This window comes from Taudactylus pleione, unplaced genomic scaffold, assembly GCF_031769625.1.
Source record: "Taudactylus pleione unplaced genomic scaffold, aTauple2 ptg000289l, whole genome shotgun sequence".
Classification (NCBI taxonomy): Eukaryota; Metazoa; Chordata; class Amphibia; order Anura; family Myobatrachidae; genus Taudactylus; species Taudactylus pleione.
Window position 1 is genome coordinate 3,622,554 of NW_028284691.1, and position 12,568 is coordinate 3,635,121.

The 12,568-nt window shown below is 44.1% G+C and overlaps 1 protein-coding gene across 1 annotated transcript in view; it reads left to right on the forward strand.

The window, feature by feature from the left end:
- Positions 1–12,568, forward strand: part of CFAP92 (cilia and flagella associated protein 92 (putative)) — a 137,061-nt gene that overhangs the window by 111,980 nt on the left and 12,513 nt on the right. Inside the window, exons 16-17 of the mRNA XM_088482487.1 lie at positions 4,543–4,696; positions 10,375–10,574. Coding sequence (XP_088338613.1) covers positions 4,543–4,696; positions 10,375–10,574 — 354 coding nt within the window. The remainder of the gene's footprint in view (positions 1–4,542; positions 4,697–10,374; positions 10,575–12,568) is intronic.

Genomic DNA, 12,568 nt, shown 5'->3' on the forward strand with positions numbered 1-12,568 from the left:
TAATCTCATCTACATCTCTCCACACTATCGCCGTCTCTCTCTCCTGTACCCTCTGGAATGACAGATCTGTCTGTAACAAACTGGTCCCACCCATGACATTTTCATCTCTGACTCCCTGAATCTTCTAGCCATCACTGAAACCTGGATTTCCCCTACTGACACCACTTCTCCAGCGGCTCTCTCCTCTGGGGGCCTTACATTCTCTCACAATGGGATGAAGAAAGCAACCGCACCAGTCTGTGATATACCCTCCAAAAATATTTATTTCTAGTTTCCTTATTGCGAATAGGAGGGGTGCTACCCTCTATAGTTTTGTATCTGGTATAGAGAAAAGGATAGTTGTATGGAGCACCTATCACATCATTCTATAAATTCATAAAATATAACTTTTGTTAGTTTTTAAATAAAACAAATTCCAAAAATGTGGTGAAATATTTTTATTTCTATTTTAAACCTTATATGTAAAATACTTGTAGCGAGGTTTGTGTATTCAATACCTAAAGCTGCTTACACACACAACGATTTAGTAAATGAACGATTTTAGTAAACGATTTTCGTTAATTTTTTCAAAATGAATGAGAATCATTTACTAAAATCGTTCATTTACTAAATGTAATGAACGATTTTTTTTAACTACAAACGATTTTTGCATATTCCCTTACTGAAAATCGTTGAATTGGTCAGTCTGACTGAACTACAAACTACAAACGTGAAGAACGCGCATGAACAATAATCGTTCATCATTTTAACTCAGAAAGTGAACGATTTTTTCAACGATCGAACGATAAACGATATCGTTATCGATAATCGTTTAAAAAAATTGTGTGTGTATGCACCTTTAGAGATTAAAGATTGTATGTTGCAGTGATTTCATGTGTCATAGTATTACTATCTTGTTACGTTTAGACAAACTGTTTCAAAATCCTGCAGAGAGACTCAAAAGGTTCTATGTGACTGTGGGCCTGATTCAGACCCGGACGCAAGCGCTGAGCGCTCGCAACCGGGTCGATGGTGGCCCAGAGCGCATGCGCACGATGGAGCCGGCTCCGTCGTGCGCATGCGCGAGACCTGGATAGCGACGGGCAATCCTTCGCTCCGGGTCTCATACCAAAGGGGGCGTGCTGTCGATGTTGAGTGACAGCACGCCCCCTTTGGTGGGCGGGCCGGGGGAGTGGCTGCCCAAACGGAGGCGTTCACATGGGAACCCACTGACATCACGAGTGTCACGAGTGATGTCAGTGGGAGAGATTTCGACTCTGTTAGAACCAAAATCTCTCTGGGGCTTGCAGCAACGAGACCCTACCACAAGGGTCTCGTCGCAAACCCAATGGTCGCGATGGTCTTGACCATCGCGACCATCTTCCTGGCCGCTCGCTATAGCTGTGGGTGGTCACCGACAGCTATGCGAGCGGCCAGGAGGCCGTTCTAAAAAAAAAAAGACCGGCCCTGATTCAGAGCGAGCGCTCTGAATCGGGGCATGTGTCCAAACTCACTTCATTTAGTATCTAGTTGTTAATTACAGGGTGTTATCAGTCAGTCATATACCTGTAGATTATTGGTATAACTAATCTGTGGTGAACTGCTACAAAAATGTGCTAGAATCATTTCCTATACCGTGAAACAAAATGTATATTTTGTATCATATACATTATCTGTGTTTATTACATTATTTTTAGGTACACATGTGATCTCTTATCACTAAAATCAAATGTACTTTCGACTCGGTACCTGTGACTCAATTGCTCACTTGTAGGGAGTTTGTTGCAAATGTGCCTAATAATTGATAATATATATAATGTGGTTATAATTATTTGCTGTACTCATTTATTTACAGTTTAACATTCAATGTTAACCACTAATTTGCCGCGTTCAGAACTGTTAATTGATCTCCTCAAGAGATTCATATGGGCACAAATTGACTATTGTCACTGTGAATATATCATGTAGTTATTCCTTAATGGATATTTATTCAGTTTGCATATCCTAACTTAAGAGTCTTCAAAATGATCCAGAATAGTGATCATACATGTGTTTCAATGATTATTAATAGTACCACTATTGCTACTAATTATCTCAGCATGAATACTAATTTTTGCTGCAGCGTGCATTCAGCCTAATCATGCAGTAGACAAAATAGAGCTAGTGGATATAGGCATCTCTCACAATCCCTGGCTCGAGGATCGCCATGGTGGTGGTGTTGGGGTTCTTCTATACTTTAGTTACTCCTACCAGCTCATACCACTGCCTTCATTTTAGGTGACTTCATTATCCCTATCGATGTCCCCACAGAATCATCTGCCTATAAACTCAAGCTACCTCTAAACTACATCTGCCTCCCCTCTCCTGTAAGCCCTTCACTGGCTCCCCTTCCCTTTCAGAACCCAATTAAATCTTCTCACACCAAATTTACAAAGCCCTCACACCCAATTGTCTCCCATTTTCATCTCTGACCTTATCTCCCTTCACACTCACGCCTGCCCACTTCGCTCCACAAATGCATGCTGCCCCTCTTGCCTACTGATTACTTCCTGCCTCCAAGATTTTGCCCATGCTGCTCCCTACCTCTGGAATTCTTTCCCTCTCCCTATCAGACACACTACCTCACTACTAAACTTTAAAAAAGCTCTCAAAACTCACAACGGCACCTAACCTTTGGGGTTGCTGCCACTCTGCTGCTTATTTGAGTGTTACGATCATGAATGCAGCAATAATTATAAATCTTGTCCAGCATTGCTTATAGTGTAAGTCACTATTTCCTTGTTTTGCTAATTTGTAAGGCGCTGCGGAACCCTTGTGGCACCATAAAAATAAAGGTTAATAATAATATTACAGATCCAGATTACATACAGCCACATGGAGCAGAAGGTAAAGCCCTGCCCAAGTGAGCTTACAATGTAAGAGGTTTGGGGGACACTTGATACATAAGGAAGCAAAATAAGCATCTGATGGTGGTGAAGTGTGTGTGGCCATTGTCAGGCTGAAGTATTATCAGCTAAATTGGCGACTGACATTTCTGTGCAGCTACCTGTGGTCTGGTGCGGTTAGAATGAGGAGAGTGCGATGAGAGATGAAATATGAACTACTCTGTAGGAATCTTAAGTAGCCAGCTGCTGTCAGCCATAATTGGCCTTAACCATTTATCTTAACTGAGCTACCTTCCTCTTCTTGTTCTAGAGTAAGATGATGCATGCCTTACCATCCACTTTTGCCCTGGACAAGGATGATATCACTCTGGTGCTATATATTCTTTTAAACATATTAGCTCAAAAACAGAAAATCCTTAACAAATGCTGCAGCATTCATTGATATTGGGCCTCATTTAGAGTTGCACGCAAGTGGGCCGATGATGCATGCGTGCTCCGAATTAATTGTAGATCTTGGCCTTTATTTTATGTCGGTAGCAATTATGCTGCCGCCCCTCAACTATCTATCCGCTTGTAAAAGAGCTAGTCATCACTGTCAGCTTGGAATTGCACCAACCCTATACCTAGTGCAATAGTTCTGCCTAAGAACAGATGGATCTCGGAGTACATGCGGCATAGCCCGCAATCCCACCTACACGCACTCGGAACACTAAGCCTGTGTACGAACGACCTGGACATGGATGATATGGCACTGGTGCTGTATTCTCCTAAACTTATTAACTCAAAAATAGTTAATTCTTTACAAGTCCTGCAGCATTCATAGATATTGGGCCCGATTTAGACACAAGTGGGCCGAGGATGCGTCGCCACAAGCGTAGAGGCAGCTGATACTGACACGCATGACTTAGAATTGCCCGTAGTTCGCTAAGCTCAGCTCGGACGCACACACGCCCCTGTGACTCTGAACCAAGCTCAGGGCCAAATGTAATAGGGTGAGAGTTTAGAAAAGGTGAGAGTTTACCAGTAACCTCTCACACGTTTTAAACTTGGCCAATGTAATAGAGTCCGAGAACATACAAACTCGCATGTTTTTAGACTCAAAAACTCTCACGATTTAAACTCTCATCCAGATGTTTTCCCATTTTAAAGATAAAACTCGACCAATGTGAGACTTTACTGCTAAACTCACATTTTCTAAACTCTCACCCTACTACATTTGTCTTGTTCTTGCTTTCCTAAAACAAAAGCCCCTCCTTGATTTTTGTGTCTTTATTGTAAACTGTATTATAGTTATACTCCCTAATTCTGAACTTCATTTGGCACAGAAATGGTCAAAAGAAACTTAAAAAGTTGCAGCAAATCCTGTTACTTTCTGGAGAGCAGAGTGATAATAAAAATAAGGAATACTGTAGTTGTTTATAAGCCAATGTTTTTCCATTTTGCATTATGGCATATATCATAGATTTATGTTTTTCCCTGTGACAAAAAAAAAATCTGTCAAATGAAAACAATAAAAAGTTATTTCCTTAAAATCCACAAAACTGAAAGGTCAGCGTTGACAGCCAAATAGTTTCTGTATCAGTTTAATGAGGTTTTAAAAGTACACATGTCATCTCATACCTCGATTTCAGAAAGGTCAGGCTGAGAAAGTGAATACATATGTACGTTTTTATCACAGGTCTGGAAGGAAAATATCCTTCACGCGAACACCCTGCAGCCCACCCTCTCCCGGGACCGCTGGAGCTGGGCAGAGCGCTGCATTGACTTTGACCTGTACGGGAAGCCCTCAGACAGGTGCTCTCAGTCGGCCCCAGTTACTGTCCACATTACAGGTAAAAGTGAATCTCGCACATCCACCCTGTACCTAATTATATGTTTAACTCGATATAACTTTCCGCAGGAATAATATAATCAATATGCATTATTGCTTGTCTCATGTAATTAAAAGTGCTGTGTAAGATTAAGCAAAAAAAAAGCAGCTATCATTTCCCCAGCTAAGCTGGTATATTTAGATGTGGCTAAACCTCCCTCAAGCACACAATGTGCAAATGACTAAAGATTGTGGAGAAACTGTGAAATGACTGGAGGGGAAAACTGTAGACAAACAAGGGATAATAAAGAACACACAGCCCTAGACTGGCAGAGGAAATATAGAGTTGGCACTTTCTATCATCTGCATTTAATGTGTTTTTACCGACCCTGGTGCGCAAAAATGTTTTGCTTTTTCATCCTTACTGCACTAGAATCCTCTTAAAGCAGACCAAGCGTTATTGTGCCTTATACACTAAGAAATAAGCAAAACATTAGGTATCCCTGGAATCCTCTTCACATAACATAGGAGGCTGATTCAGAGTAGTACGCTATGCCCATGTTTTCCCAGTACAGCGAATAGCGATTATCGGGTATCTGCACATGCATCTGAGTCCATTAGTGTAGTCGCAAGCAGTGACTCTTTACTCACAGAGTGATTGACAGTTGCAATCTCATGTGCACAAAACATGGCTCAGTTCTGGCGGCCATAGAGTTACTCAGAGCTAACATCGAATGATCTGCAACCGATGCTACAGATTTGACAGCAGATGGCTGGATTTACAAAGCTGCAGGTGTGCTTCTTAAAACCTCTCCCGCTGACTGCGACAGTTGCATATTTACACATGGCAGCAGCATACACATTCACGGCTGCGGCATTAGCATACAACTCTGAATCAGGCCCGTTGTTTTATTGCTCTATGCTTTCTCCGGCACATGCTGCCTCTATCTTTCACAAAGTAGAGAAAACTGGCATAGGAGAATGCACTTAGGGTCTGATTCAGAGATGGACGGATTTGCAGAGCCACACACAAGCAAATGTGCAAATCTGTCCATCGCAAATGCAGGAGGTGTCAGACACCTCCTTGCTGTATTTGCGATCCCAGCACTGCGACCAACGTTGCAAGCTGGGATCACCATCGCAACTGGTTGCTCTTTTGGTCAGGCTGCGGGGGCTGAAGCTTTCCGCAGCCTGGCCAGTGCCTGGTCACACAAGAGGCCAGGAATCTGCGTTTGCCGACGCAGACCCTGGCCTCATCCCTCCCGAAAAACAGGGGCGACACCAGGCACGCCCGCACTCCCCCAGCTTGGGAGGTCAGCGAGCGAGATCACAGGACCTATTCGGCACATGCTCAGAATGGCTCCTGCACAGACGCCGACCCCTAACCACACGTGCACGGAGGGAGGGTTTCCGAGTACTTAGAAACCCCCTCTCCCCGTCGCTTCATTCACCGCTGGCCGGAGCAGCGGAACAATTTAACTTTTTTTTTTTTTTAAGAGTCCTTGTTGTACTGCCTGGGCTGACTGTAGGGGGAGCTCAGCGCGAGAGCCCCTCCCAGTCAGTTCCCATCGGCACCGTCGTGACAATAAGCATGTTAGAGGCTGAGCGTGCCTGCGGTGGGGTGACACTGTATTCCACTGTGTCGAGTCCCGGAGCTGTACTGTCGTGACCGGCATGTGAGAGAATGAGTGCACCTGCCGCCGGGTGACTCTGTATTCCAGCGCTTTCAAGTCCCGGAACTGCATACTGTAGGTGCGTGGGGGGAATGGAGCGGACGGGCGGGGGTGGTGCCAGACTGCTGTATTTATTTGGTTGCATTCGTGTTTTTAGGTAAGCGCTGGCTGCGCTGCTGTGTGTGTCTGTGTTTATGTGTATGAGTGTGTCAGTGTGTGTCTGTGCGTAGGTATCTGTCTGCGTCAGTGTGTGTGTGGGCTAAGGGGGGGGGGGGACAAGAAAAGCATGGCAGGAGATTCAGATAAAGACCTGTAGAAGTATAGCAGCAATACACTGTAAGGCAATTTATTATAAAAGTGTCAGTGTTAGGGACTACTACTGGGGCACTGCATAGGGGGACCACCCTGGGGGCACTGTATTAGGGGCACTACTGAAGCACTGCATAGGGGGACCACTACTGGGGCACTGTATTAGGGGCACTACTGAAGCACTGCATAGGGGTACCACTACTGGGGCACTGTATAAGGGTCAATATTGAGGGCACTGTATAAGGGACCACCACTGTGGGCACTACATAAGGGGGAACTGTATATGGGACACTACAGGGGCACCTTATAAGAGGCTCTACCAGGGGAACTGTATAAGGGGCACTACTGGGGGCACTGCATAGGGGGACCACTGCTGGGGACATTGTATAAAGGACACTACTGGGAGCATATACAGTCAGGTCCATAAATATTGGGACATTGACAGAATTTTCAGATTTCGGCCTCTATTCACCACCACAATGGCTTTGAAATGAAACAAACAAGATGTGATTTAACTGCAGACTTTCGGATTTAATTTGAGGCTAATTACATCCAAATCAGGTGAACGGTGTTGAAATTACAACGGTTTCTATATGTGCCTCCCACTTTTTAAGGGGCCAAAAGTAATGGGACAAACTAAACAATCCTAAATCTAACTTTCACTTTTTAATACTTTGTTGCAAATCCTTTGCAGGCAATTACAGCCTGAAGTCTGGAACGCATAGACATCACCAGACGCTGGGTTTCATCCCTGGTGATGCTCTGCCAGGCCTCTACTCCAAGTGTCTTCAGTTCCTGCTTGTTCTTGGGGCATTTTCCCTTCAGTTTTGTCTTCATCAAGTGAAATGATGCTCAATCGGATTCAGGTCAGGGGATTGACTTGGCCATTGCATAACATTCCACTTTTTAGCCTTAAAAAACTCCTTGGTTGCTTATGCAGTATGCTTCGGGTCATTGTCCATCTGCACTGTGAAGCGCCGTCCCATGAGTTCTGAAGTATTTGACTGAATATGAGCATATAATATTGCCCGAAACACTTCAGAATTCATTCTGCTGCTTTTGTCAGCAGTCACATCATCAATAAATACAAGGGAACCAGTTCCATTGGCAGCCATACATGCCCACGCCATGACACTACCACCACCATGCTTCACTGATGAGGTGGTATGTTTTGGATCATGAGCAGTTCCTTTCCTTCTCTTCTCTTCCCATCACTCTGGCACAAGTTGATCTTTGTCTCATCTGTCCATAGGATGTTGTTTTCCGAACTGTAATGGCTTTTTTAGATGATGTCTGGCAAACTCTAATCTGGTCTTCCTGTTTTTGTGGCTCACCAATGGTTTGCATCTTGTGGTGAACCCTCTATATTCACTCTTGTGAAGTCTTCTCTTGATTGTTGACTTTGACACATATACATCTACCTCCTGGAGAGTGTTCTTGATTTGGCCAACTGTTGTGAAGGGGTTTTTCTTCACCAGGGAAATAATTATTTTGTCATCCACCACAGTTGTTTTCCGTGGTCTTCCAGGTCTTTTGGTGTTGCTGAGCTCTCCGGTGCGTTCTTTCTTTTTAAGAATATTCCAAACAGTTGATTTGGCCACACCTAATGCTTTTGCTATCTCTCTGATGGGTTTGTTTTCATTTTTCAGCCTAATGATGGCCTGCTTCACTGATAGTGACAGCTCTTTGGATCTCATATTGAGAGTTGACAGCAACTGATTCCAAATGCAAATGTCACACCTAGAATCAACTCCAGACCTTTTACCTGCTTAATTGATAATGAAATAACGAGGGAATAGCTCACACCTGTCCATGAAATAGCTTTTGAGTTGATAGTCTCATTACTTTTGGTCCCTTAAAAAGTGGGAGGCACATATTGAAACTGTTGTAATTCCTACACCGTTCACACGATTTGGATGTAATTACCCTCAAATTAAATCTGAAAGTCTGCAGTTAAAGCACATCTTGTTTGTTTCATTTCAAAACCATTGTGGTGGTGAATAGAGGCCAAAATCTGAAAATTCTGTCAATGTCCCAATATTTATGGACCTGACTGTATATATTTATTTGTGGCTAGATGTTTTTTCAGTAACCAAGACTTTGGAAACCCCCCTTTCAAAATCCTGCGTTTGCCACTGCTAACCATCGGAGATGTGCGTTCATTCTCGGATGAATGTACATTTTTGATTTGGGCCCTTAGTCTGACAGCCCGACTGGACATCTAAGTTAAGCTACAGTAACACTCTGTAAGAAATAAAGTGATGCTAGATGACCAGATGATGGGAGTGTGAACTTAAATGTATGACATTTAAAAGGGGTGAAATTGTCAGTTAAGCACCAATGCCCAGGAAGCTGTATTGTATAAGTCGCACACTGTACAGGCAGTTCTTTTGTGGGATCTCTATCACTACACTAAGAACTAGTGACACCAATGCTTGTGATGCAAATCTGATCTGTCTGTCTGATGTCTAGTTACCCATATTTCTCTCATTCATGCTTCTGCTTTCTCTCTGTTTTCTCTCGCACCAGATCCCGTGTGACTCTGCTTGGTCCTAGCATCTTTTTCACTTGAAAGTGCATCTTAATGGTGCGTACACACTGGGCGATTAAAGTGGACGACTGAACGATAACGATATCGTTATCGTTCAGTCGTCCACTTTATCGTCCATTTTTAACACAAAAAAGATGAACGATGACGACGACGCGCGTTCCCGTGGGCTCTTTCGTCATCGTTGTTCATCGGGCTGACATGCAGGCCAACCTGACGACCTCGTCAGGTTGCTGCATGTCAGGGAATGGGTGAGAGAGCCCGGCGCTGAACGATATCGCTAATGATATCGTTCAGTGGCTGTGCTCAATGTCATGAACGACATTGAGCACAGCCTGCCGGGGACACACTAGACGATATGCTCCCTGAGCGATATCGTCTAGTGTGTCCCCGGCAGGCTGTGCTCAATGTCGTTCATGACATTGAGCACAGCCGCTGAACGATATCATTAGCGATATCGTTCAGCGCCGGGCTCTCTCACCCATTCCCTGACATGCAGCAACCTGACGAGGTCGTCAGGTTGGCCTGCATGTCAGCCCAATGAACGAGGATGACGAACGACCCGCGGGAACGCGCGTCGTCGTCATCGTTCATCTTTTTTGTGTTAAAAATGGACGATAAAGTGGACGACTGAACGATAACGATATCGTTATCATTCAGTCGTCCACTTTAATCGCCCAGTGTGTACGCACCAAGTCGTACAAATTAAACATTGCGACAAAACCGCTTAACAAGACTGCATTGATTAATTTGATATGTGACACTTGTTCATCTGTGTGCAAATGAGTCTGAATCTGTATAGGAAGTGCTACTATGCAGCGGCTGCGGCTTTTTTCACACCACGTTCCGCCTCACCTGCGACTTTGTACATATTTAAAACTGATTCCTGTGCGGTTAAAGTAGCAGCCCAGGGTCTCTGATACATATTGAGTGTTTTGCTGCATCTGTGGTGCGCATAAGACACATATAAAGAAAACTCATTGTGCTACACCGTTCGGCGTGGCTCACTTGCGCTGGGCGTCTCCTGCCGAATGGCGTATTGTTTTTGTCATCATTAAATTATTGATTGTAGAGATGAACAAGTCTCCTTAATCTTCTGAATATGTAACAGAATAACTGGCAAATATATATTTATGTTGTTGTCCTTAACTTCTGTGATGTTTCTTGTAGATGACTGTTTGCAGGGAGAACATAAAGCTATGCTCCAGGCAGCAGAGAAGAAGCAGAACTTACAATTCCACCGTTGTTTGCCACAGACAGAGAAGATCTCACGGGGACCTCAAGCTAGTGACCAGCAAAGCAAACTCAAATGCATGTTAAAAGATAAAGGATCCAAACTGGCTCTGCGAAAGGCTGGATTAGCACTAAAAGTAAGATATACTGTAACCATTTAATAACTGCACATTGGCTGTGTCTAGTGCAGAGATGGGAAAATACTGTTTGCCATAGTAACTAATAATTTAGGCCTGACAACGGGAGCACGCTGTATTCTGCTCCATATCTGATGTACACCCGGAACACAGGGCCTGATTCAGACATGTCTATATTGTCAGCTTTAACGGTGGTATACTATATGGGTTTGCGGAAGTACAGATGTATCTACATACACCTATCCTCACATCACACCCCATTTAGCGCACTATGGACTTTGTAGTTGTGCAAAAACACTAGTCCTAAAGCCTATAAACAGACTAAGATGCAAAATTAAGAAAAAAAAAAAACAATTTGGGGTAAAAAGGCAAAAGACAGGTCCAATATGAGTGACCCATGCCACACATCGTTATGCTGAATCTGTGATTTTATACTAATACCTTTGTTACAAAAATATTACTCCTAAGTACTTAGTACACTATAAGCAAAGTAAGGCGCAAAATTCTGGAAAAAAAAGCAGCAATATTGAGGAAAAAGTATGTACAGTATTCTGTGTACAAAGACAAAAGACAGGTCTGATACCAGTGACCTGCGCCATTTATTGTTGTGCTTTTTCTGCAACTTTATACTAATTCCTTTACCAGAAAACAATCCTAAATTCCTAGGGCCTGATTCAGAGTTGTACACAAACCCAATGGTATGCATATAACTCCGATGGTGGGCGTGCGCAGGATCTGTACAGCGCATATGCTGATCAGTGTCTACAAGATCACTCACAGTGCCCCCTAAGCCGCAGTGACATTGACATTCTGCAGCCATTTAGGGGCGGGTAAGGGGCAGCGACGGCCAGCGTTCCAGAAAACGAGGGCATGCCGAGGACACTGGCCCAATGTTCATGCAAGGGATACGATGGCTGCCTCCTCAGACGCAGCATCAGATCACAGAAGCTGGCAGGAGGCCTCTATTTACACAAGTCACCTCTTGTTGTATTAGTATATTTTGGCATCGCTACTGCGTTTTAGCGATGCTAAAAGTGTACAACTCTGAATCAGGCACCTAGTGCACTATGGGCCTGATTCAGAGTTTACGACTGTTGGAGATCTGTACATGCACGGGATCTGTACTGCGCACATGCAGGTCTTTTTTCTGAAACTACTGTCGCATTGCCCCTAAGCCGCAGCATGATTGACATGCTGCGGTTGTTTGGGGGTGGAGAATGGGCAGCCCACATTTTCTGGGAGCGGTGAAGCCAGTGGATGCATCTTCCGACGCAGATTTACTGGCCTCGTTTACGGAGCTGTGACGGCCATTCTGAGTAGCCTTAGGCTCACTCAGATGGCCGATGCCACAACCGATAGTCATGATGGTGATCCACAGAGCCGTAACTAGACTTTTTGGTGACCTGTGCCAGAAAGAGCATTGGCCCCTCCCTCATTTTTCAAAGGGACATAATGCACCCAAAAAAGGGGAATGGCCTCATGGGGAAGGGCGAGGGAAGAGATAGGGGAGGCCAGGAGATGATGGGGATAAAATAAGAGGAAGCTACAAGTGAGAATGATAATAAACAGAAATTCGACAGGCCCAAACAGCCCTCCCCTGACCTGTGGTGCCCTGTGTGATGGCACCGGCCGCACTACCCTAGCTACGGCCCTGGTGATCCGATAATGTATATTTGGACGCGGTACACGGATCTGCAATGCTGTCAGGAGGCTTCTGACTATGGACACAGTAAGTGATAATTGTAGCTTTCTCAATGGGCTGTAGCCCAAACAAGCAGATAGGTTGTTTAGTATAATTTCACATAAAGGTGAATTTGTAGAATCTTATTACTAAAGTGGTAACAGAGTTGGAAAACAGATAGCATGATCAGTATTCTAATATGCACACAGAAGATAACAGGAAACCGTTATGAGCGTGAAGCCAAGGTTTATGATACGCAATGAATCTAAAACTGGGTACACACTAAGTTTACTTGACGGCCATCGCGGCTAAT